The following is a 27,414-nucleotide window of genomic DNA, read 5'->3' on the forward strand; positions in this document are numbered from 1 at the left end:
ATTGAAGTAAGAGGGGGTCACGGTTAGACGGGCCCGGCATCTAAACACTAAACTACATAGGGGATTTATACCAAACTGGCAGGATAGTGGAATAAGGGGGAGTCACGATCAGACGGACTCGGCATCTAAACACTATTCCACCAAAAACAGACACCAAACCTACAGAGTGGGATAGTGGAGTAAGGGGAGGTCACGATAAGACGGGCCTGGCACCTAAACACAAACCCCACAAAGATGACATCTACCAAACTAGCAGGATAGTGGAGTAAGGGGGAGTTACGGTCAGACGAACTCGGCACCTAAACACTATTCCGCAAATAAAACTGATACCAAACCCAGAGAGTGGGATAGTGGAGTAAGGGGAGGCCACGATAAGACAGGTCTGGCACCTAAACACTAACCCCAAACGATTACATCTACCAATCCAGAAGCAGACGAGATCATCTACCAAACGATATCTTTTATATTAAATAAAGGGAAGAACTTCCCACTAAACCAAATCCATGGCCTAAGGCCAAATGGAAAGATTGCAAAATCATATTCTAAAAAACAGGAATCAGCTTCGGCTCTCCTATGTCTTGTCTGCGGTATCACTTATGTGGAAGCAGACGTTAAACACCAAGAACGAACGATGATACGTCAGTTTATCTGCGATATCACCTCGGTGGAAGCGGACGTAAAATACAACTAACTAACAAACAACTAAGAAATAAAGCTAGTAACTTAAATAATCACTTATTCTACCATTTTATTAGTGACACAAAGATGTGCCCTAGGTGTAATTCTGCAGACGAAGATAATTACCATTATTTTTTCATATGTCCAGCCTGCTCTGCCCCAAGAAAAATTCTAAAAAATAATCTACACCACCTTAATCAAAATGTTACAATTTACCTGATCCTATATGGCAACCCCTCTCTTTCAGATAATACCAATTCCAACATATTTGAATTAGTGCAAAAATACATAAAAGACAGCAAGAGATTTTAAAACTTTAACATTTAAAACTTAAAATTACACTTCAAAATGTATATATGTTTGTTACTCACTGTCTGTACATATGTCACCACTGTATTGTAAACATAAGATTTAACTATTTTATATGTTTGGAGAGAACTTATATAGGCCTTGCCTGTTGTTCAATCCAATTCAGTTTATTGAATAAAATATTGTTTAAACTAAACTAAACTAACAAACAATGATACGTCAGTCATTTAGGTCTATCCGACTTAGTAGCATAAGGTACTTGTCAGTTATCCGCGGTCCTGTAAGTGTATGTAGATACATGTTATTATAAGTTTCCAGTATTAAAGATTTGAAGAACCATTCCAGACTTTTGTAATATCTGACAGACCTCATGGTCACAATATTAATAACCGTGACCATATTAATCTGTAAATAATTATATCGTTAGCAACATCCGTGGTGTAATAAAAATATTAATTAATTTCAGATAGAATCTAAATTGGGTTAAAGGTGCATTATCACTTTCATTGTGAAAAATGAAATGAAATGAGAAAAGATAATGGTATGTGACCCATCAAGGACGTAACTTTAAACACACATAAACATGAACTCTATCACCCTGAAAGTGTCCTAAATACAAAAAAAACTGACATGAATGCCAAATCAAATAATGATATTTTTTATTTGGGAATTCAGTTCTAAAGTTGTAAAATATAAGATATTCACGGGCATTTTGGTTCTTACACGTAATATTTTAACGGCAGTGAACTATTTTTTTTTTCTAAATTAAAATATCTCAATCTGATTAAAATACAGATCTATATTTCGTTTCGTTTTTTTATACTTTCGATGGCCTACACTACATGAAGATCTGACAAGTTATAGCGATAGTTCACGTCAGGGGTCAAAAGACCGACATTTGATTAACCAATCAGCATTGATGTTACTAGTGGATTACCCAGTTCCGGGCAAAAAAGGTCAAACACTCGATTCGCCAGATCATTTGATTGGCTGACCCCTCATTTCAAGCAGAACACGAGTTAAATAACAAGTCTTCCAGATCCATGTGTAGTAAAGACAAGTAAAACGAAATTTTGAATTATAAAAACGAAACGAAATAGGATCTGTGTTTTAACCAGATTGAAAATATCTTTATTTCAGATGTATTGTTATGAAATGAAATGGGGTTTAACGTCCTATTGTTTTGCTCCGAACTGGGCTAATGAAGACGGGCATACGCCATACAGTGTGCTATGAGGGAAATTTTGCCCGGACAGCGGCACTACGGCCTACTCTTATATCGAATTCCAACTGTCAAGGGGTCTTTTACGTGCACGCCAATGTGTACACGGGACCTCGGTTTTTCGTCACATGCGGACGACTAGACAGCTGTCCTTGTCAGGCCCTCCGTCTTGCATCACTGACAAGGGGGGAATCACGCCGGAAAATCTGGATGAACTTTCTCGGCTAATGCAGGGATCGAACACCCCACCTCCAGGCTAGCGAGCCAGCGCCTTACCCACTTAGCCACCGCATTGTTAAGGGTGGGACACAGATGCCTTATTTAAATAGTAAACGCCCCATTTTCAACATACCATAATAAAGGATGTCTTACAGACAATTATAATGTTCATATGACATTGCAACCAATTTTGCATATCAACCCAGAATTGGTAATGGGTTAATAAGCAGAGATGTGGACAGACAGGGTGGAACAGTAGTAGAGGTAGACGATAAGAAGAGGGGAGATTAGGATAGGTGGCCACAAACTATCGTTTGTAATAATATTCCTTATAATCATGGCAGAAAATGTCAGTTCAAACCCCCCTTACAGTGTGGGATAAATATAATGAACTACCTTCGTTGGTATCCATAATATGGTGAAGTAAATGGTGTTGTGCAACAGGATATGTAAAATAATGAAGGGGCATAACTAGTACCTATTGAAATAACAAAACTGTGACCGACAGACAATCATGTGTGGCAGCAATATACGTATATAACTGTAATTGGCTGAGATACGTATCGCAATACATCGGCTGTGCATCAGTTATAGCATTGCCCAACATGAGTTGGGTATAAAATGTTGACAATATATTAATGTTTGAAGTCCAGGGGCCGGTTGCACAAAACTAAGTTATTTTAACGATCCATTAAACTCTAACGGGTCATTATCTTGCTAATGTGTCGTTTGTTAACGGTCCGTTAAATTTCTTTTGCTGGAAAGTCAATTTCATTCGTTAAAGTTAATCCAACACAAGACAGTTTGCTCATTGGCTGAATTTTAAATTCAATGTACATGTATAACAACTTCATAGAAGTTAGTATTAACAAGAAACTGAAGACAATGGAACAACTGTGCAGTCTGTTCACAAAACTTGAATAAAGGCAAAAAAATAACTGTAGAATTGGATACAGAAAACACTATAAAAAAACTATAGAATACCTTATTTTTTCCTCTAGAATTGGATACAGAAAACACTTTAAAAAACTATAGAATACCTTATTTTTTCCTCCAAAATTCTGTAGAAAACCAAAGAATTTCGTCCTATTGAAAATCGAATAGGTCCCTCATCGTCCAACCCTCTAGAATGTTCTATTGAAAATTACACTGGTCATCTATGACTTTTTGCTAAGGGTATACTTGTGTGACAGCCGACTAATGCCCAACACGTCCGTTCAATATAACGGCAAGTTAACGATATGTTAAAGTTAACGGGGTATCCAGCAACAGACTTTCTCTCCGTTAAAGATAACGATCAATTATCTCCATGTTAACTAGTCGTTAAAAGTTAACGGAGCTTTGAACAACCGGCCCCAGGTAGTCAATGAAATGAAATGGGGTTTAACGTCCAACTGTTTTGCTCCGAACTGGGCTAATGAAGACGGGCATACGCCATACAGTGTGCTAAGAGGGAAATTTTGTCCGGACAGCGGCACTACAGCCTACTCTTATATCGAATTCCAACTGTCAAGGGGTCTTTTACGTGCACGCCAATGTGTACACGGGACCTCGGTTTTTCGTCACATGCGGACGACTAGACAGCTGTCCTTGTCAGGCCCTCCGTCCTCCATCACTGACAAGGGGGGAATCACGCCGGAAAATCTGGATGAACTTTCTTGGCCAATGCAGGGATCGAACACCCGACCTCCAGGCTAGCGAGCCAGCGTCTTACCCACTTAGCCACCGTGACCACCCGCCCCCACCCCCAGGTAGTCAAATATAGGTCTTGACAAAACAGCGTAAATTTCCAACACCGTGATTTTGGCTAAGGTATGAAAAATTCTCACTGCTTTGTCAGGACCGGTGTGCCGTTTAGTCGAAGGGGAATTTTAATCATTCGTAACTATCTTCATATTTTATGATTTATTTTTCTTGTTCTTCATTTATGATTTCGTTTCATAATCAATTCCCACATGACATGAAAAATGTTTTCATTACTTCCAACAGCTAAATAAGGACACTCATCGCCCCGTTCTTGTAGGCATTTGAAACCAGTACTTGAGCCAGGAACGATTGACAAATTTCCTCCACGATCTACGATTTCGATACCATTGGCAGCAGTGCGCAACATCCCAGTTACGTACACATCATCAAGCCAAAGAAACGGTACAACGTAGGACTCGCGATATAGGGCAGGAATGACGTCACTACTATATATAAGGAAAAACCCGATACAAAATTTGAATGGATAAATCTTCTGACCTTTGAAAAACGTTTTATCAATTCCCCACTTGCCCGAACGAAGTATTCTATCCCTTGATTTAGAAATGCCATATATTGTTTTCGACACATACAGATTTTTGGCGTGAAATTGTTTTAAAAACCTCCACATATCAAAAATAGCATCATCATCAGTTTTTATGACATATTTCACTTTGGAACAGAAATTTGAAACCCAGTGTAACCCCATAACTGCTTTCAATGTTAGATTATGGTAGGCATCAATAAAATTTCCTTGAATTATGTCACCATATTGTGAATTTTCTCTTAGGACCTTATTCTGCATTTCCAAAGTTTTTACTCGTCCCAAAAGAAATATGACACGAATCTCGGTTGGTAAAAACAATTCTCGAGAACCATATGTTTCTCGAACATTTTGCCTTCGACCGAAATGATGCGGGTCTGTGTGTACAACAACTATGGCGGTTATGGGTGTAGGCCCGCAGCAAATACTCTTATTGTTCAATAAATATTCTCCATCGAATATTGGATTCTTTCTTTTATCGAAAGCAATTAAAGAGGCATCTCTGGAACAACTGCTGAACTTTTCCACAGAACTATTTTCACCGGGAACTTGGATATAATTAGCAGTCGGTGCATCTGTGGAATGACCCCTTTCATATTCTAAATTCCTGATAGACTTGAAACTGATGAACATATCCAAGGATCTGTTTCTGTCAGAAACCTGTTTATAATTTGCAGTCGATGCATCTGTGGAATGACTATATTCTAAATTCCCGCTAGACTTGACAATACTGAAATCATCCAAGGAACTATTGCTGCCAGAAACTTGTTTATAATGTGCAGTCAATGTATCAGTAAGGCGATTATTGTCTTCAAAATGCGAGAATATATTGGAGTAAGCTATTAGATAAATTATCAATAATATTGCGATATATTTTAGGTATTTTACAATAAAAGATGAAATAAAACCAGAAAATCTGCCAATCATAATGACGAGTTTCCAATGATTACCTGAAAAGATAAACATATCAATTCAATGGGATTCATTCATTGTAAACAAAATGATGTCATAAACGCTAACTGACTTTCTTTAATGTTTCCCAATACACCCCACTCCCCCACCCCCAACAATCTGCTTTATCTAGAAATCCCGCACGGCACGTTTTACTCAATGAACTCTTTCCAAGCTGTAACAGTTAAAATGTCAACGGAATGATAACTCTGCAAAACGAATTCGAATTTACCCTAATGGACAATCCCACCAACGGTTAAATAAATGGAAATGGGGACGAAAAGTTCGTTCAAACTCTACAATCGGAAACAAATTTGATTCATTCGGGTTCTATATGGCCTACCAAAATCTGTAACGTTTTGCGTTCATAAGTTTTCATACAGTCTGATGGGTAAAAAGGGGGGAGTGGCAAATAAATTAATGCCCCCGTCGCGTCCTTACTGCGCTGCTGTGACCGTACAGCGACTAGAAAATGCACAAGGTCGCCGGCGAACGCAAAGACAGCGTGGGAAATTGTCCCAAAAAATTTACAAACTTGAAAAAAGTCTTGTTCTTTACCCCGTCAGACCGGGGTGGCGCCTTTACTGCGCTGCTATGAAGACGGAAAATGGCCCCAGAGCGCGTCAAGACCACCATAAGCGTGGTGGAAAGGCCAGTTATCGCGCTGTTGTCTCGGAGGTGGTTTAAACATATTTTATTTGCAAAAAATTTACAAAGGGATTAGGACAATTTATACAAATTATGAACCTTCTCGATGGTGGCAAATGATCACCGAGTCGCGGCGTTTGTTTTGAGCATGTTCAAAACAAACGCCAAGGTTCTGCGATCTGCCCTGGAAAGATGTGAAACCGCATTATTAGTTCTAGTTTGTAATATTTTGGGACATTTTCGTACGTTGTGTTCAAGTTTGCCGGCGACCTTGTGCATTTTCTGGTCGCCGTAGGGTCGCTGCAGCGCAGTAAGGACGCCATCCCGGTCTGACTGGGGCCATTACAACTTTCCAGGTTAGATCGCAAAGCCTTGGCGTTTGTTTTGGACAAGCTTAAAACAAACGTGCTGACTAGGCGACCATTCACGACCACCACGGGTTTACCGCGCTTATGGCGATCTTGACGCGCTCTGCGACCATTTTCCGTCGCCGTAAGGACGCAGTAAGGACGCCACCCCAGTCTTACGGGGGTATAACGAAGGAAATATTTTGAATTTAGATATGCCAAATTAAACAGTCTGTTTAATTTATTCTGGACTAATTTGTTGGGTGGACTATTCGATATCATAATTGCAGTTGAAAAGTAAGTTTACAGGATCGAACAAATGACCATATTAAAGCTTACTCATCGTCACATGGAAATTCGAGAAAACAATTTAATTAAATATCGACTCACCGTATAGCTCTCTAAAATGACTTGCTATGAAATGGGTGCTTGAATATAATTTAAGGTAAATTGTAGTGAATAAAGGTATGTCATTGCAAATAATAGAATATCCTTTCTACCAATTTGATTGTCTATAATATATTTATCCTTTCTATCAATGACACAAACCTTGTTACCAATTAGATTGTCGAGTCACTGACAGAATATCCTTTTTATTAATTAGATTGTCGAGTCAATTACAAAACATCATTTTTATCAATTAGATTGACGAGTCTATGACAGAATGTCTTTTTTTATTGTTTAGATTGTCGAGTCAATGCAAAAATACTCTTTTTCAGCAGTTACATTGTCTATTACCAATCATGGAATTCCAGTTTAACTCGTACATACATTGTTCCATCTATCAAGTAAGTTGTAGTTACCACGGTATCCGATCTATCTATTTAGAGAGTGTATTTGTAGGTAACAACATATTATCCACTCTACTGTATAGTGCAGTTCAAACTAGACTCAGATCTTGTTATTTTACAGTTAATACCAAAATGTGCTGTAGTGGATTTTATGTCTATCATGACAAATGTATGGTGGCCCATGGTTATCATTGAAAAATGCGTAAAATATCCACCGCAAATGTTAAAAATTATAATAAAAATTTGAATGAAAATAAAAATTCGCTAAAAAAAAAAAATAAATAAATAAAACCAAAATAAAATAAATAAAACTTAATCGAAAATGAAATAAAAATAATTTAAATTCAGTTAGATCTAAATTAAAATCGTTTTTGATAATTTAAAAAAAAAAACAAAGTAAAATAAATTTAAATAAAAAAAAAATAAATCAAAAATATTTTTTTTTTTTTTTTTTAAAAGAAGTTTTAAAACTTAATTGAAAAAAAAAATATATTTTTTTTTTTTGTTAAATCGAAAAGTGAAATGAAAACTAAAATACGCATGTCTCTACGTGGACCATCGTTATCATCAGCCCATCGTTATCATTCAACCGGAACTGTAATCGAACGCGCTGAAACGAGAGTAATTTCCCTTTTCTTCGCGGTCACGTCGGTCAAAAACTTTTGCCATCATGAAACATGAATAGAAATTAGAATTGGAATGGATCGAAAAAATGAAATCTGGGCGCGCCTCAAAAAGAAGATGTCTAACAAGAGGACGGCAAAAAGGGGCATCGCATCTTCAAACGGCACGGTACCACCAAGGGAAATTGTGGTTCAGCGACTATCCTCTGAACCGGATAACAAGCAAACATACAAACCAGTTCAACCGAGGGAGTTTGTGTCATTTGACTATCCAGAAATAACAGTAAAAACTTTAAAATCTGCATGCTCTCATTATTTTAACCTGCCTGCAAAGAATTGCGATGTTCTAGTGTCAAATAAAGGGCCAAGCTGCACCAATATTAACCAGATACCTATGAGAAAAGATAAGGTAGGTTAGGGCCTAAGCCTAAGGCAAGGCCACAATTTGATATTTGTAATTTAAATTTGTTACACCAATGTAGAACTAAAACAAAACAGGCCTATGAGTATTAGAATCTGCCAATATTAATTAATACGTAATAGGCTAAAAAAGATATTTCGATAGTTAAGACTATTTAGACATACAAATCAAGGTGCATTTGTTTTGTCTTTTTGTTTAAATTGTTTCAGTTTTTCAGTCCCCAGTAGGCCTACTGCCGAAACTGGGGTGATTTGTATGTTGAGGTCTACGCAATCAAATGCCAGGCCTTCTCTTTCTAATGCCTGTAAGACATAGGCCTAAATGAGATAATAAGGCCACCCACCCCACCCCCACACACAATGGGCAGTGTGTGAATGCATTAACAGTCAAGGATTACCAGTTGACTTTCAGGAAGAATATCTGTAAGTGTAAATCTGGTAATTTTTCTGCAAAGATATTCTGCTGCTATAAATTGTATGTGGGGTATTTTCTTAACTTTTAAGTAAGTTGGTATGCAGTGTCCTTTGTTGTTAAATGTATTTGATTAAAAACCTTGATTTTCCATTCAGAGCTTATTTATAGACTTGATAGTAACTGAGTATATTTAATAATATCCACATTTTCATTTCAGGTATATTTAGTTCGTTTTGTGATTGACAGCGAGAATGAAGATTCTGCTAATTACAGTAGACATAGAGTCACCAGTACAGTTTCTGCATCATCTTCACAACAGTATAATTTTCTCAATGATTCCATCTCGTCACCACCTAGTAAGAAACGATCTGTTAAATCTACTGAAAGTGAAAATGGTTTTGATAAGCCATCGTACCCTGTTTCTGTATCTGTTGAAAGCATTCTTAATGCTGGAAAGCTGATTCAACCTGTTAAAAAGTCTAAATGCGTCTTAGATTTTGAAAGTTTTAACATTCATGATAAAGTTTGGAAGATAGAAATGTCTGGCGAAGTTCTAATTGAACAGGAAAGTTTTGCTTCTGGGGGCTTTCGTGAAGCTTATATGGTGGAAAAAATAAAAGACCATTCAAAGTGGGTTCTTAAAAAGTTTAATCAAGCAACTGTAAAAACTATTCTTGAAACACTAGATTCAAGTTTGGAGGATATAACCAGGAAACAAGTACAAATGCATACAGCTGCATCACAAATAACCAAGGCTTTCAACTCAAAAATTAGTCAAGAATTTGGAGAATCCTTTACTTACAATAATGTCTATTTTTGTAAAATAAACACTACACCATACACGATTGAGGAGTATGTTGATGGACAATTTAAAAAATGGATAAACAATAATGGAGTTATTGTACCACTTTCAGATATGGCTACTATTAAAGACAAGGAGATTTTTTGAAAGCTCAGTGTTTTGTTCATTATACATACGAAAAGTTTGATAAGAAATTAATGGTTCTGGATATACAGGGTAGTGGATATACCCTGTTTGACCCAGAAATCTGTACAACAGAATTGATAGATACTGACTCGAATCAAATAATGTTTTGTTGTGGAAATTTATCTATTACTGGCATTGAAACTTTTTTTATGTGAACATAGATGCAATAAATACTGTCAAATAATGATCGATAAAGAAAAGTTAATTTCTGCTGAAGATTCTTCAAGTGAATATGAATGATATTTCTGAAGGTATCATTTGTTTGCTGTGCAGGTTTATTGCATTATGACCTAACTGATATTTTAATCTCATATTTACTTCTAAAAATGTTTAGTGGGAAGAGTTTTAATATTGTTTAATGTTCAGCTCCAATTAGTCTGAGCTCTGGCATCAGGGAGTTATTTAAATTTAAAGCAAGCCTTAAATATATCTCCAGAAGACTTGAATTTAAGACTTCTCATCTCAGATAAAGTAGCCTGTTAAAACATTTGTTTGTATATTTTATCTTGAATAAATTATTATATTATGTGTTGTTTAATAAATTAATATAATCATGTAAATGTATCTCTTGTATCTTGAATACTTGTTTTATTTCCAAAGTTATTAGTATATAGACATTCACTTGTCTGATTATTCATATGGATTTTCAATAATATCAGTGGTGGTAATAGGCTAACTACTTGTATTTGAGCACCCAGATTTTCCCATTCTGATGTCTTATACAACTTGAAATTGAGAGGGGTTTTACATAGGCCAAGCCTGTTCCCCAATCCCATTCAGACATTCTGAATAAAATATTGTTTATAAAAAAAAAAGAAATTGATTGAATCGGCCATTTGTTGGCCTCACAGTTATTTGAATACTGGTGTCTTGGTAAACAAAAGCCTACTTATACTACAGAGTGGAAAAGAGATGGAGTTTAACACAAACAAGGTCATTTGGCAACTAACATATGGTACAACAATTTCTCAATTATTCGCTTCCATGTAGTTTGTGTGCGATTGAGAGAGAGAGAGAATTGGGGTTTAACATCCAATCACCCTCGGCACAAACTAGGTCATTTCGGGACTAACATATGGTTTTAATTTTATTTCAATACTTTGCTTGCACTTAGGGGTTTTTAGCAGTCGGAGGACCCAGAGAAAAAACCCATGAGGTTGGAAAAACTACCCTACTCCGGCAATTCAAAACCACACCAGTTCACTCAATGACAGACCTTGTGATATAGCGCACGGGCTAAACATTCAGCCATCCAACCCCCCTGTGTGGGATTGAAACCAAGTCACTTAACTCAATGGCATACCTTAAGATCTAAAGGCACACTGTATGGCATATGCCCATCTTCATTAGCCCAGTCGGAGTAGGACATTGAACCACCTTTCATTTCATTGCATCTATTCATTTCTTAGTGGATGACTGAATTCTAGGACTCCTGACTAATAATGTCCAACCAATTGCTTGTAGATATAACAAAATTCACTACATAGTCATGTTATTCTTTATTTGAATTGTAACTGAATTTTACATGTACGCTACAAAAACCATGTCTACAAGTTGGGCTATGCATACTGGTGTCGGCAAAGCAAGCTAACCTAAAATAAGTCTAATCTAAAATAAGAATCATCCTAGCCAGGGTCTTCAAAATAATGATTGCAATATCAAGAACAGTGGAGTTTTGGTTATATTCATTGGAACTGATGAATGTAACACCTCAATGAATAACCTATAATTTGACATTGATGATTTCAGATACAAATAAGCTTCAAGAGCATCAGTTAATTCCAATTCTGATAGATTGGGCAATAGTTCCTTGCTTCGCCTTTCTAACTCTTTGTCAACAAAAGCGCCATCATCTAATACATCAGCTAAGTTTTTTACATCCTCTAACTCTGCTTCAGACACTCTTGATCCTGAAAACACAATATAAAAACTTGCTAACTCGGGGCATGGCAACTGCAACATATGCAAATAATACTGGAATCTTTGACTTTCATATATAGGAGCCTTGATGGTGAAACTGGCAACATGGTAGTTGTACATTATTTATAAACGAAGAAATATTGGACATGCATGGTGATTTCATTGAAATGCCTACGCATGATAGTATATCTGTATTTTAAGCTGTTTAATGGTCATATGTGAGACATTGTGTAGTATATTGAAAGTATATGAAAACCAGACATTGATTCTCATTCATTCATGAGGGATATGACATTGGTATAATGTATACATACCACATTCAGTAGAGCCATATGTTTCTGGAAAGTCATACAGGTGGTTGGGAATTCCTTTGGGCAGATCACTGTTTTGTTTCCTCATGCGATGGTTATTCCAGAGTTCTACAAACTTATTGATTTCCTCTTGAACCAGTGGTAAATAAACTAGTGCAAGTATTTCTCTGAAGATATAGAACATATGTACCACATAAGTGCTTATATCTTATTAATAATGATAATAATTCTATATCATTTGAATTTAGAGGAGTAAAGCAGCTAATATGTTTGATTTTATACCATAATTCTTTTTCTTGTCTTTTGTACTTAATTTGAATTCGATTTACCTGTCTGTAATCTCATCAGGGTTGTAATAACCCTGATCGAATAAATACTGGAATTTTTCCTTAAAGTACTTAACAAGACGAGAGTGAAGTTCACGCCACCATCTTTCTATCTAAAATTATAATGAGATAATACTTATCAATGTAAGCAAATGACTGTTAACCAAAATGTTTAAAACAAGGCATCCCAATATGCAACCATGGAGGTTTAGATTTTGATAACTCACATTCAACAAATGTTGTAAATTAACCAGTTCCGTGTAGGTAAAGGGTCAGTTGTTTAAATAATTTATGCCTTTTGTTAGAAAACATCTCTATAATAACAACTCCCCCCCCCCCCCACATACTGTCCCTACGTAACTGACGACTCTAATGTCATATCTTAAAAACTGGACCCTGTAAGATATGATTAATTATATTTTTACAAGATGACAGTTATGACCAACTGTTCAAGAAACAGACGCTATTCCAGCATTGACCAGAGAGAGATTTTGAATGGTTACAACTTAAACCAATTATATAGAAATCCTACCACACCTTGTTGGATGTTGAAGATCCAAATATAACAGAATCTTCTGGATTTTCAAATTCAGTACTCTGCAAATAGGCATGGATAGTTGCCATGTGACCGTTTTCTGATCCTTTGTCCAGGCGCAAAATCTGACTTATCACTGGAAAGGGAAAAAAGGCAGATTATTGTTAAATGATCTTAATTTAATATTCTCTCAAATATACTTTTTTGATTTACCATAAACTTTTTAGACACTTATTACCTGTTTTGAGCTAAGTAGTGACTGCCCCTCTTCCACTTTCCTCCCCCAAAAATAAAAAAATATCCATGTCAAAGGTGGCTTGCACACGATTCATATTAGATCCTAAGCCTATAAATCTGTAAAGACTGTATCTCAGTATACAGTAGGACATGAGTTATCAGATGATGTGCAAATTTGAAAAATTAAATATGAGATTAAATTTCATTTCAAAATTCAAAAGTAGATCAGTGAGTAAGGGTTCAAAATTTTTTAATGCAGATTATCTGTAGGACAAATAACACCCATAGGTGTACGAGCTGGGGGGTGGGGGGTGATACTTTGTAAAAGTCGTATAAAAAAATTTTGTGTTCTTGAATGTGTCCAATTTAACAGAGAATTTAAATTCAGAGTGTCTATAGCTAGGCAATTAAATAGAAATCTTAAGACTTGAACCCTCTATTGTTTGGAGTACAGTAAGCCACGAGTTACAGTTACACAAACAACTGTTTTTAGTTGTGTAAATTACAAGTAAATAAAATTTAGTTCTCTTATATTGATGATTAAGAAATTAAGAACTTATTCATCGTAAAAAAGATATTGTAGAACCTGTCATTATTATTATTATTATTATGTAACATACTAAGAACCTAACTACAGTTTTTGGGCACCTACCACCACTGCCCCCCCCCCCCCAAGTAAAAAATTGCCCCGTATGCCTATGATAACACCAATTGAATACTAAAATTATGTATTTACTAATTACCTCCAGTTCTGCTAATGAATTCATGATACCATTTCCCAATAATCTTGGGATTTTTATTTGTTTTTCCTACTTTAACATACAAAAGCTTACAGCTGTAAACATCTTGGACACCATATATAGCAAATGGGAACATGTTCCTCTGAAACCCCATTAACTTGTCATGACCATCTGCAGAGTATGTATGGTTTGGACCCTGAAAAAATGTTACACAAATTGTAATGTTCTAAAATAATATAAAAAGGGAGACATTGAAATAATTCACCTTTGGTAGGATTCTTTAGTAGTGGGATGAAACCGGAGAAAACCCACGAGATTGGACAGGCGACCCTACTCCTTGCCACGTACAACCGGGGATTCGAAACCACGCCAGTTGACCCAATGGCAGGCCGTATGATACAGCGCGCACACGTTAACCATCCGGCCATCCACCAAAATATCTCTTTCAAGTTGCTTCCATGTCATTTTAAATCAATTTAGTACAGACGCGCACTGCCAATGTAAGGGTACGAAGACAAACGTGCTTTTAACATGCTAAAATGTCCAAACTATCACTGCCCGATCTTAGCCTTTAGCGGGTTAAATTATAAATTAGATTGAATAATACAGTCTTTGACAGCTCTTAGTCTAATTATAAAATAATACCCATCCACATATAGCGCTCAGAAATTTTCATTAGATTATTACGATATGACTAAAAACTTACCAATGACGTAAATGTTCCAATACCGCCCCTTTTTCTTCTTTTTATTTTCGGTGCTCTTTTCTCAAGCAGATCATCATGGTTTGAAGTTAAAATATCGTATACGAGCTGCCTTGGAACTGCTAATTTATGGTTAACTCGGATTTTTTTATGCAGCAGTCTATATCCAAGTAGTTTCCCTGGACCTTGCAGTTCTTCTTCAATGGCAGCTACAACATGGTCTATTCCAACCTGATAGTTGACATATTTTATACCGAAGTAGGCTAGCCGACGGCTAAGAGTTGGAAGGCACCATGTGTACTGATCGAAGTCGCGTTTCATGTAATCCAAGATTTCAGATCTAGATAAATTTTGCAAAACATAGTCGTGAAGACTTGACTTTAATAGTTCATCTTCCTTCCACGTACATGTATATGTCGGACACAACATGGTAAAAATGACTATCAAACTAATTAGTGAGCAGGCCTGTAATCAAGTTAAATGGATAGAGTATAGAGAGACTTATGTCGAAGTTATGATATTCATTAACAGTTCATTCTTGTTCCCCTATACAATACATCCGAATCACTGGATGTAAAATATCACACTATCATGATTAGAGTTATTCCCCCCTGCTTGACAAATTAGAGGCGCGTTCGATTACAATTCGGTTTGAATGATAACGATGGGCTGATGATAACGATGGGCCACGTAGAGACATGGGTATTTTAGTTTTCATTTCACTTTTCGATTTAACAAAAAAAAAATATATATTTTTTTTTTTCAATTAAGTTTTAAAACTTCTTTTTTAAAAAAAAAAAAAAAAAATTTTTTCATTTATTTTTTTTTTATTTAAATTTATTTTACTTTGTTTTTTTTTTTAAATTATCAAAAACGATTTTAATTTAGATCTAATTGAATTTAAATTATTTTTTATTTCATTTTCGATTAAGTTTTATTTATTTTATTTTGGTTTTATTTATTTATTTTTTTTTTTTTAGCGAATTTTTATTTTCATTCAAATTTTTATTATAATTTTTAACATTTGCGGTGGATATTTTACGCATTTTTCAATGATAACCATGGGCCACCATACTAATGTCCTATTTTATACGAATATCAATACAAACACCCATGCTCCCGTTAAACACCTCAAGACACAACTGGCGCCAGCTTAAAAAAAAATGTCATTGGTTATGCATATTCCAGAATTTTATAACTGTCGTTTATTGTGGAATAATGTCTCTTTATCGACTTAATAGATGTACGCTTATGTCATATTAATAACCGTAAACATATTAATTTGTAAATAATTATATCGATAGCAACATCTGTTCAGTAATTTCAGATAGAATCTTTCATTGGGTTTGCGGTGTTGGGTGGCCGAATGGTTACCGCGTGTGCCTTATATCATAAGGTCTGTCGATTTCCCGCTTGCACGTGACAAGGAGTAGGATCGCATGTCCAGCCTCGTGGGTTTCCTACCACTGCGAAAGCCCCCTACGCGCAAGCGAGTTATTTAAATAAAATTGAACCATGTTAGTCCTGAAATGAGCTAGTTGGCTTCAAGTCGACGTTAAACCCCACTGGAATACAACTGTTTTAGTTTGCATTGAATTTATCATCATGTGGCCGTTCCGAATTGACGTAAAATGTGTTCTGAGTGGACGTTTCAAGCGGACGTTTTGCTCTCTCTAGGCGCGAAATCCCTAACCCACCCTCTCTAGGAAAAATAATAGATGTCTATTGAAATCCTGAATTGTTATAATCGCAAATCACCATAATTTTCCCATTTTCTGTTTTTCCCACAGAATATCGTCCCTCACAAACTAACAAGGCTATGATCCCGTTCAGGAAGACATTTTCTTCACAGACACCCTAACAAAAGTCGTCCACAGCTGACATGACTTCCGGCTAGTTCCCTTTTTCGATTTTGGAACAAGTGGAAGTCTGACGGGGCCAAATCGGGTGAGTAAGGTGGGTGGTCAATAAGTTTGAAGCCAAAATGATCGGTCGCTGGCATGACAGTCACTGATTTATGAACATGAGTATTGTATTTGTGGAAAAGGACGCCTTTAGTGAGCATTACCCGTCGCTTAGCTTTGATAGATTCTGTCTCAGTGGGTCAGCATAATATCTTCAATCGATAGTTTGGCTTTTTTAAAGATAGCCAATCAGCTGAAAACCCTTGGAATCCGAAAAGACCGAAGCCATCACCTTTCCAGCAGAAGAAACCGGTTTGGCTTTTTGGGGGGATGGCGACTCCGGATGCTTCCATTGTTTAGAATGAATTCAGGTCTCCATGGTTACAAATCTGGCCATAAAATTATCAAGTCCTTAAACATAATAAAACCTGGAAGTAATGTTTTTAAGGACTATGCTTACATGATACAAGTCATAAACAATTAAATCTAAAATATTTATCTTCTGGCATTGTGAATCTAAACTTATTAAAAATTAAGGAAAGGAATTTATTAGACATATTTTCCTACCTTCACAAAATAATTTATCATCGTTGCCCGAAGTATTTAACTAATGTTTTTCTCGTTTATAATACACCCTATAATAATATTAATAACAGATTATTTGTTCTCAGAACCCAGCTTTCTGTTGTTAAAAATAGTATAAAATTCAGAGAATCCCAGTTATGGACTTCATTGCCAACTAATATTAAAAATATAAGCCTAATCTATACATTGAGAGGTTCCCAGTTATGGAATTCATTGCCATGGCAAGTAATATTAAAAATATAAGCTTAATCCACATTCAGAGGATCTCAGTTATGGAATTCATTGCCAAATAATATTAAAAATATAAGTTCAATCCACATTGAGTGGATCCCAGTTATGGAATTCATTGCCAAATAAAATTAAAAATATAAGCTTATGGATCTATGTCATCAGCTTCCATGTTCATCCATGTACATATATTTTGTATAATACTATTCATACTTATCTTCGAGCAAATACTGTTCACATTTATATATGTATACATTTTGTATAATTCTATTCATACCTCTCATAGTGTACATAATTTTCACATTTATCAAACAGCACGTCTAATATATTTATTATCGTTATGTAAATAAATTTGTTCCGGATTCTATGCATGATTGATATTGTTAAAAGGGCAAAATGTAAGAAAGGCTCCCGGCCTAATTTTCTACCCTTTCGAAAGAAAGTGATTATTTTTATTATTATTATTATTATATACAATCAATAGATCCATTTGAAGCGATACAACATTATACCTACCGAGTATAAGGAAAATAATATATACGTCTTTTGAAATCACAAATTGTTATAACCGCAAATCACCATAATTTCCCCATTTTCTCTTTGTCCGGCTGGAACTCTTTTCCAAACTTAGTCAATTATTGAAGTAGAAATGGATTCTCTCTCTCTCTCTCTCTCTCTCTCCAAACCTAGGGCACCATCCACAATCATCACTCAATCATCAATGCATGACAACAAAATACTGGCTATAATTTAACACTGATCGTCCCTGTAGAACATAGATCGTGCTGCCTATGGGCTATATAGGCTTTTAGAATAAACTAGTGATTGTATCCCATAAAAACTGTGTTCTGTTAATTATGGGCTATATAGTTGTTTGCCGATTGTTATCTCGCCTGAAAGCAGTTTTATATTCAAGTTGACATGAAATGAAATGGGGTTTAACGTCCTACTGTTCTGCTCCTAACCTGGGCTAATGAAGACGGGCATACGCCATACAGTGTGCTATGAGGGAAATTTTGCCCGAGCAGCGGCACTATCGCCTACTCTTATATCGAATTCCAACTGCCAAGGTTCTTTTACGTGCATTCCAATGTATACACGGGACCTCGGTTTTTCGTCTCATCCGTAGGACTAGACAGCTGTCCTTGTCAGGCCCTCCGTCACTGACAAGGGGGAACCACGCCGGAAAATCTGGATGAACTTTCTCGGCCAATGCAGGGATCGAACACCCGACCTCCAGGCTAGCGAGCCAGCGCCTTACCCACTTAGCCACGTGATCTCCCTCAAGTTGACATAAAGTTCATGTTATATTATGATTGCTATTGATTTTGTTATTAAATTTTTGTGAACCTTATAGGGGCAATTGTTATAACACTTAGCAACCTGAAGGGTAGGGGGTTCTCCTACTGCGAACGTTTGGAAAACTTGAGTCAATATCCTGGCCTTTGGGGTCATTGCTGGGAGCAAACGATAGGAACAGAAATGGGGGTCAATGGGACAGAATCTCGAGATATGCCTGTCAATTACGCGTGTTTTGTAAGAGTTGGCAGAAAATGTGCACAGAGGAGTGGAAAAAAAGATGCCATAATAAAATCGAGCGGTGAAGGTGCGAAAAAATTTCAGATATGTAACTGAGCTTTAATTTTATTTTGGGACTGGGCCTGAGTCCGCGCCTGACGCCGCTTGACTCAATTTTGAGAGAGAGAGAGAGAGGAGAGAGAGAGAGGGGGGTTAACGTCTACTCGACACAAACTAGAGAGAGAGGGGGGTTAACGTCTACTCGACACAAACTAGGTCCCCCCTCCCCCCCGAAAAAAAATTGCCGACCATAGCTCTAAATTACCTACTGTAGACTGTGCCAGGTGTGCCCCCCCCCCCCCCTAAAAACTTCACTGCCCCTCCGAAGCTAGCAAGCTGGCTACGGGCCTGATCTGCAGCACTGGGACATAGGGTCATAGGGGGGTTCGGGAAGGTTGTTTCCACACTGGCAAGATAAACATTTTAAATCTCGGCCATCCTCATGCAGTGGAGATTTGGGGATGGGAATTAACGTGCTCTGCTTTGTACTAGACAACTCTCCATCTGTCAAATAGTAGGGCCTACAAACTCCTCTTTTGCCCATAAGATTGTCCCACTGTTTCGTTATTTATTTATTTTTTTCACAAAATAGGGGACATACTTGGTAGGCCTACAGTACTGTAGTGTACTAAAATGTGTCCTGCACCCAACCTCAAAAGTTGAATTATTTCATAAGTAAACAAATTAAATGTGATACAATTCTTAAGAGTTGTCCGAATTCGGTAACCTATTTGGGAAACCCGCCAGCCTCGTTTTAAGACAAGGTCGCCGGTGACTAATGACGTCACAGTTCATGTTGAAACGAAAGAATTTCCCCCCCATTACGGACGAGATTCCCGTTATTACTTGGCAATATTTACAACAATTTGAAGATCATTATTACTTTGTGCTACTTCATCAAGGCCTATGATGATTCGGTGAGGATTCCCTAAATGGATCCGCGCGGACACAGTGTGTGAGAACCCAGCACGAGTGATTTTAAACGAGGGATGCCACGCACCAGAAAGATATCGACTCAATCGTCTCCTTTAAAACGTAAGTAAATGGGCTTTTCATTATTATCATAACCAGAAAACTTATTTTTCATTGAAAATCTTTTTCAGTGCATGCATGGTAGTTTGTAGAAGGGGCAATTACAAAAAGCGCCACCCGTATTGTGATATTGATGTTGTAATGGTGTTCTAATTTTGGGGAAATACCGTCTTCCACGAATGGGGTTGTCCTCATTCTGTCGAGCTTTCTGTAAAAATTAGTTATGCAGGACTAGATTTAAGTAGGCAAAAATTGACTGGTCATTTGTAGAACATGCTGCATCATCAAGAGATTCGTGGGGTTATTTTAAATATTTGATTTAAGCTGTTGTCAAAATAATAGTACATGGCGATTATGAGGTGTTCTAGTTTGAAATTCCATGAAAGCCGACAACAATATTTATTGTGGGGATGGCGTACATATTGGACTAGTCCATATAAAATATGTAGGGGTGGTAGCTTGAGTAGCCCTACACAAGGCCATTGGCAACTTTGGGTTGTTGTTTTTGGAGACATTCCACTTTCATGAAAATTGAAAATACACAAGTGACTAAATTTAAAATGGAAATGCTGTTAAGATTTATTTCTGAATTCTAATGTCACCAGAATATCAATTTGAAAACGATCCCGGATGTCCTGCTTTGAACAGTCGGTAGAGGTCGTGTTATCCTTTCTCGCGATTGCACAACAGTCCTCCTTTTTGTATGCAATGGACTCGTCTAGCTAAAACTCCCCTTGTTGGATGATTGCCAAGGTTGTGTGTATGGATTTTCGGGATGACCCCAATTTATGTTGTTAGAATTTACGTATTTTCTTTCACCCTTAACGTAAAACAGGAGTTAAAATAGGAATATGTAAAGTCAAACCTATATCTAATATAGGTAATCAAATAGAAATGGCTAAAATAAAATTAAAGCTAATTTATTGATTTTAATGCCGCCATTTGAGCCTTGCGCGTGGGCTCTCCCAGCTCGCGGTAGCTGTCTGCCAGGAAATGTGGGGTTCATTTGGGGATTATTAGTCCTTGCTGTCTGATAACCGAACGAAACTATTTTAGAGTTTCTTGTTATGCTAATACGAAGTATTTCTTTTTACGCTTCTCTTGTTAAATTTGGCTGATCACTGTGCGTATTACATTGTTGAAGAATGAATTTCCCCCAAACGGATCCCCCAAAATAGACGTGACGTCATCGTCGCTGTGGTAACAGATGTCATATGGGTGTTTCCCAGTGGTTAAAACACTGTGAAAAGAATAGATGGCACACTTACAACATTTAAAATTACACTTTAATTTGATGGTATCAATCAGGATAGTGTAGATACTAGGTTATTTTTAACAAATATTAATAAAACACGAATGTATTTTCACATGAAAATATTAAATTCATTTGAAAAGAAAATAAAGTTTCAAAGCTCCCTGCACTATGAAGCCTATAACTACCATTCATAATTTCTACTTTTCGCCTCTTCAAAACACGAAAGTCGAAAAGTAGAAGTTACGACAAAATGTGAGGCGACAACACGCTATACAAGCCAAAATCAACACAAAAATAGGAAATCAAGAAATAACACAGCGATAATAGCGCCCCTCGTTTTTTCCTAATTTCTTATATTTTCGACTTGCATTTTGGCTTGTATACCGTCTTGTCGACTTTCGACTTAATCATATTTTTGTATTTATTGATGTCAGTAAAAAAGGTGCCGACACGCTATACAAGCCAAAATGCAACTCGAAAATAGGAAATTAAGAAATACATGTAACACACCACGCTATAGCGACTTTTCGATTTTCGCCTCGGAAGTTGTTGTAGTCTCAGTTTTCCAGGTCACATTGGAATATGTGCAATCAGGACTCACACTGTATTTCATTCTTTTCCGTCAAAATGGATAATAATTTTTATATAAAAAAATGTTCAGATTTTTTTCCGCCAACTGGGATATTTTATCTGCCAAAAATACCTTAGGCTACAACAATTTAATTTATTATATAGGCCTATTATAAAACAAATTTCCCTACCGATATATACAACAACATGGGATTAGGTGGTTTAATGGTTTAACACGTGCGCGTGAAATCACAAGGTCTGACATTGATTTAAGTGGTGTGAGCCCTGATTGCACGTATTCAAATGCGACCTGGAAAACTGAGACTACAACAACTTCCGAGTGACAAGGAGTAGGGTCGCCTGTCCAACCTCGTGGGTTTTCTCCAGGTCCTCCGATTTCCTCACACTGCTAAAGACCCCTACGCGCAAGCGAATTATTGAAATAAATTAAACCATATGTTAGGTCCGAAATGACCTAGTTTGTGTCGAGTGGACGTTAAACCTCATTTCTCTCTCTCTCTCTCTCTCTCTCTCTCTCTCTCACAACTTCGGAGGCGAAAGTCAAAAAGTCTCTAATTCTAATAGCGTGGTGTGTTAATTTCCTAATATCTACTTTTCGAGTTGCATTTTGGCTTGGTATGCGTGTCGGCGTCTTCTTACTGACATCAATAAATACAAAAATATGACTAAGTCGAAAGTTGACAAGGCGGTATACAAGCCAAAATGCAAGTTGAAAATAAGAAATTAGGAAAAAACGAGGGGCACTATTATCACTGTGTTTTATTTCTTAATTTCCTATTTTCGAGTTGATTTTGGCTTGTATAGCGTGTTGTCGCCTCACATTTTATCATAACTTCTACTTTTCGACTTTTCGACTTTCGCGTTGTGAAGAGGCGGAAAAGTAGAAATTATGAATGGTAGCTATAGGCTTCCATACTGCACTGCCATGGAATGGATTGCCAGAAAAAAAAATATAAGCCTAATTAAATACTGTAGTGTACAGCATTCCAATAACATCTCATAATATACACCTGCTCTTATCAGGATACTTCTGAGATTCCAAGTTAGATTTTTTTCATTGTTTGTTTTTTGTCAAAGAGGTTTTCATATTTGAATTTCATATACAATATATTGTTGTGAAGAGAGAGAGAGAGAGAGAGAGAGAGAGAGAGATGTAGTTTAACTCCACTCGACACAAACTAGGTCATTTTGGGACTAACATGGTTTAATTTTATTTCAATAATTCGCTTGCGCGTAGGGGTCTTTAGCAGTGGCAGAAAACCCACGAGGTTGGACAGGTGACCCTACCCCTTGAATAAATTTTCAAGGAATTTATGTTGTTTTTAAAAGTTACGGTGTAATAAGTGTATCCATGACTCAGTTTTTCCTTGTAATTACTTTCGGCTTTCTTATTATTTAAAGATACTTTCCCAGAAAAGTTTTTATATTAGAATATGGAAAGTAGAGACATCCAGTCTTACTTGAAAATACTGGATTCCTCGAAAAACACCCATATGGAGCGTGCACAGGAAAAAATGAGAGGGTGTCACTAATTGGCAGTCTGACTATTGCCTGACCTCTTGGTTTTAAGGAGCGCTTGATGTATATTAATAAACTTGATGGTGAGCGGACATGGACAAAGTGAGAGACTTAATTTAAAGGGCCAATTTCGATTATATTTTGGAGAATAAACATGCTTAATTTTGTGTTAAAAAAGCCCCTAAAACCACCAACCTTAGGGCCGATCGAGCAACTAAGTCAATATACGTGATACATTTTCAAACAACTTAAACCCGTCAATCTTCATCTGGAAATGGAGACCGGTGTCCCAAGCTGTATTATACAGTGTCTGGATAAAACCAGACTTTTATTAAGAGCTGAAACTTTCAGACACAGTAACTACACTATTCCTCTGTATTTTGGCGTTAAATTTCATACGTACACAGATTTTTATTTTTGCAACTCGGTTCAAATCAGGATACAACAGCTAACAACACTTTTTGAGTTAAAAACCTTGGAAAAGACATTGGGCAGTGGATAATCTGAGAATTTACTTAGGCTTCGATATTTATGATAAATGAGCAGCGATTAAAGACAACATTGTCTTTTATATGCAATGAATTCTCCTCCAGCTTCGCACATGTGACATGTTGCTACTTACCGTGACTGCAAAATCACATGACACAAACATGTCTTCTTTTAATAGATTTTTTACAGCTTGGGATATTTCCCTCGAATACAATGTTTCGAAAGGGATTTAAAGTAAATTTTTAATTTAGATTAATTAGTTTGAATATGTTTTCAGTCCAAATATATCATCAAATCACCCAGTTTGTACGCAGGAAGGTACCTCTAACAAATAAAAACCAGGTAGGAAAAATGCCAAAGCTTTTTCTCCACCAACACCAAGATTTGACCGTAACTTCAATTCGGATTATTGTGACTGTTAAAATCTAACAGCACAACTAGTAGGCCTAACATTTCAATTGATACAATAAAAGTCATAGGAAGTGGGATGAACAGGCGATAGATTTAGATAAGTATTACAATTATGATGCAAGATTTGTAGTTCACAAGATTATTAGTACATGTATTACTGGTAATGTAGAGTATACAGCAAATGAAAAATTACTTGCTCACTAACAAGGTGGCCCAAGGTTGGCAGATAAAGTTATTCTGCCTAGATCCCTCTAGTCAGTGATGTAGGACTGAGAGTCTGGCAAGGATCAGCGCCTAGTCATTTGGATGGGACCAAAACCAAGGTTCATGTACATATTGGTGTGCACATTAAAGAACCCATGGTGGTTTGAATTTGGCAATGTGTAGGCTGTAGCACTGCTGTCAGGGTAAAATTTCTCACACCAGTGAAAAGGTGAAACTACCCCAGAAAATCTAGAGTAACTTTCTAGGTCAATTCCAGGATCGAACCCTGGGACTCCAGGTTACCAAGCCAGCATCTTACTCACTGAGCCACCGCAAATTCTTAACATATAAATTATTATAAACAACTATGAATGGTGTTGTGCATTCCTGTATCATGAATAAAGCATAAGACCTGAGTTCCTTGATTATTTTTTATACGTCCACATGAAAATATTGTCAACGCCCCTGTCCGTCTGTCCAGAATTGTTTGTTGACCCTCTACAGGTCACAATTCTTATCCGATTTCAAAGAAACTTCAAATATAGGTTTATCTCCCTAAGATCTTGGTTCCTTTCGATATTGGCATGTATCGGACCGTAACCTCATGGATTATGGCACCTGATTGTACGAAAAATCGTGTTTTTAGCTTGTGGACCGTATAGAGGTCATAATTTTTATCCGATTTTGTTGAAACTAGAAATATAAATTTATAACCCAAAGATCTCGGTTCCATTCGATATTCGCGCATATTGGACCGTAACTTCCTGAGTGTATGAAAAATCACGTTTTTAGCTTGTGGACCCTATAGAAGTCATAATTTTTATCCGATTACAAAAAAAAAAAGTGTGAATATATCACCGTTCGAGTTTAGTAAAAATCGGGCAAAACTGACAGACAAATAATTGTCCGCCACTCGTACTCAAATAGCGTAAAAATATGATATATCAAGGTTGTAGACTCTCTAGAGGTCACAATTTTCTTCTGATTTTGATGATACTTGAAATGTAGGTTTATAACCCAAAGATCTTGGCTCCGTTCGATATTCGCGTATATATCAAATCGTAACTTCCTGAATTATGGCCCCTGATTATACAAAAAAATCGCGTTTTTAGCTTCACGTTCCTCTAGAGGTCACAATTATTATCAGATTTATAAAAACGTTCAAATATATCACCGTTACATCATAGTTTTAGCCGAGTTCGAATTTCTTGAAAATCGGACTAATACTGCCGGACAAAATGGCCGGCCCTCATACGCAAATAGTGTATAACCTCTGGTATATCAAAGTTGTGGACCCTCTAGAGGTCACAATTTTGATCCGATTTTGATGAAACTTGAAATACATGTCTATAACCCAAAGATATTGGTTCCTTTCATTATTAGCGCATATCGGATCATAACTTCCTGAATTATGGCCTCTGATTGTACGAAAAATCACGTTTTTAGCTTGTGATCCCTCTAGAGGTCACAATTATTACCCAGTTTAAAAAAAACGTTCGAATATATCACCGTTAAACCATAATTTTGATTGAGTTCGGATTTTAAAAACCGTTTAAATATATCATCATTCCACCATAATGAATGTTGAATTCAAATTTCAGGAAAATCGAAATGAAACTGCCCAACAAAATGTCCGCTCTTTGTACGCAAATTGTGTAGAAGTATGCAATATGAAGGTTGTGGACCCTCCAGAGGTCAAAATTTTTATCTGATTTTGTTGAAACTTAAAACATATCTTTATATCCCAAAGATCTCAGTCCCTTTTGATATTTGTACATTTCAGACCATATAGGAGGCAGACCACCATTAAATTTCACCATCTCGGTACCCACGAATTGTAGTTCGTCTATTTATAGCAATTCTGTCTCTCTCTCTTTTCTCCCCTTTTGCATGCCCATTTTTGTTGATTTTTTGGTCTAGAATGGACGAAGAGGGTTTGAATTAACATTTTCTGCCAGGTTTTGGTAAATATTCATGATTTTGAGGCGGAAGGATAAGAGGGTTATCAGGTTAGCTACGGCGATATGTACGGCAAGTAGTTACATGTTTTTAGTATGCTTCTTCAAGTTTGTGTATCTCAAAATTTTGGTGGTCAACCTCATACAAATTTTAGTGCAAGAACATGACCATTTGTTCCTCTGTCTGTAGTGAAAAGCATTCAGCCCAACGAAAATTTGGGGAAAAGTTGGAGGTGGGCAAAGAGGCCAGAATTAACATTGAAGTCAATGGGGAAATTAATGGTGGTCTGCCTCCATAACTTTATGGATTATTGCCCTTGATTGTACAAAAAATCCTGTTTGTTTTAAACTTGTTCTCTATCCATCTCTTGCAAAATGTAGGCATATCCTGTCTGGCAGCCGCTGGTTTTAAAAAAAAAATCAGAATCAACATGCATTGTCATCAACAAAGGGTGACAGTGTTCTAATTTTAAAATCTTGAGGTCTCATTTTAGCACTATAGAATTACTTTCCAACTACAACATTGTGAAAGATGGATCTTTAATAGGAATATCAGTCCAAAAATGGTTCATTATGTAGAAATTTCATCAATAAGCCTGCCGCCATTTTTTGTCCGCGACAATTTATTGCTAGGCCTTTAAATAATTTATTAAATCCAATTTTATACAGGCTGGAACATTATCTAACATTGTTATTTTAATTTCTTAATTACATGAAAATGTTGAGTAATCAATCTGAGTACATATATTAAGCCATGAGAAGTTTGTTATATATTATAGCTAAAAATGCCAGTGGCATACCAGGAGTTTAATAGACCTAAATCTCTATTAATGTATTATGAATGTATATAAACTGATTTACATTCAATAATTAAAATTTTTATTGTAATTTCTAATCAGTTATGTTCAGCGAAATGCTTGAGCAGTCCAAATTGAATGGCAGTCGCTTGCATCTGGTTAGTCTAGTCTACATCAGGCATATGGTGTGATAT

General features: G+C 36.6%; 4 protein-coding genes across 4 annotated transcripts in view; 2 read left to right on the forward strand and 2 right to left on the reverse strand.

Moving 5' to 3' along the window:
- Nucleotides 1–4,349: 4,349 nt before the first annotated feature.
- Nucleotides 4,350–5,488, reverse strand: LOC126808751 (beta-1,3-galactosyltransferase 5-like). The gene has a single exon (XM_050533695.2). It carries the CDS (start codon nt 5,346–5,348, stop codon nt 4,350–4,352), a length of 999 nt encoding a protein of 332 aa, XP_050389652.2. The 5' UTR covers nt 5,349–5,488.
- A 2,594-nt stretch (nt 5,489–8,082) lies between these two features.
- Nucleotides 8,083–10,026, forward strand: LOC130014048 (uncharacterized). The gene is made up of 2 exons (XM_056102862.1): nt 8,083–8,484; nt 9,128–10,026. Exons 1-2 carry the CDS (start codon nt 8,152–8,154, stop codon nt 9,857–9,859), a joined length of 1,065 nt encoding a protein of 354 aa, XP_055958837.1. The 5' UTR covers nt 8,083–8,151; the 3' UTR covers nt 9,860–10,026.
- Nucleotides 10,027–10,885: 859 nt separating this feature from the next.
- On the reverse strand, nt 10,886–18,128 carry LOC130013713 (uncharacterized). The gene is made up of 7 exons (XM_056102612.1): nt 17,904–18,128; nt 14,674–15,135; nt 13,971–14,163; nt 12,993–13,126; nt 12,459–12,568; nt 12,133–12,296; nt 10,886–11,808 (listed from the first exon to the last, which is right to left on the reverse strand). Exons 2-7 carry the CDS (start codon nt 15,097–15,099, stop codon nt 11,537–11,539), a joined length of 1,299 nt encoding a protein of 432 aa, XP_055958587.1. The 5' UTR covers nt 15,100–15,135; nt 17,904–18,128; the 3' UTR covers nt 10,886–11,536.
- Nucleotides 18,129–19,765: 1,637 nt separating this feature from the next.
- Nucleotides 19,766–27,414, forward strand: part of LOC126823519 (uncharacterized) — a 35,097-nt gene continuing 27,448 nt past the window's right edge. The window contains exon 1 of the mRNA XM_050552422.2: nt 19,766–20,000. Within this exon, the coding sequence (XP_050408379.2) occupies nt 19,955–20,000 (46 nt within the window). The 5' untranslated portion in view covers nt 19,766–19,954. The remainder of the gene's footprint in view (nt 20,001–27,414) is intronic.

Source organism: Patella vulgata, chromosome 1 (assembly GCF_932274485.2).
Source record: "Patella vulgata chromosome 1, xgPatVulg1.2, whole genome shotgun sequence".
In the NCBI taxonomy this organism is placed as follows: domain Eukaryota; kingdom Metazoa; phylum Mollusca; class Gastropoda; family Patellidae; genus Patella; species Patella vulgata.

Bases quoted from the DNA above. Each gene is read 5' to 3' on its own strand.
- LOC126808751 (XM_050533695.2), bottom strand. From the start codon at position 5,348: ATGTTCATCAGTTTCAAGTCTATCAGGAATTTAGAATATGAAAGGGGT.
- LOC130014048 (XM_056102862.1), top strand. From the start codon at position 8,152: ATGGATCGAAAAAATGAAATCTGGGCGCGCCTCAAAAAGAAGATGTCT. The intron at 8,485-9,127 runs GTAGGTTAGGGC...TTTTCATTTCAG, and splicing joins TACCTATGAGAAAAGATAAG to GTATATTTAGTTCGTTTTGT.
- LOC130013713 (XM_056102612.1), bottom strand. From the start codon at position 15,099: ATGTTGTGTCCGACATATACATGTACGTGGAAGGAAGATGAACTATTA. The intron at 12,569-12,992 runs GTGTGGTAGGAT...TTATAATTTTAG, and splicing joins GATCTTCAACATCCAACAAG to ATAGAAAGATGGTGGCGTGA. The intron at 11,809-12,132 runs GTATGTATACAT...TTGTGTTTTCAG, and splicing joins ATATGGCTCTACTGAATGTG to GATCAAGAGTGTCTGAAGCA.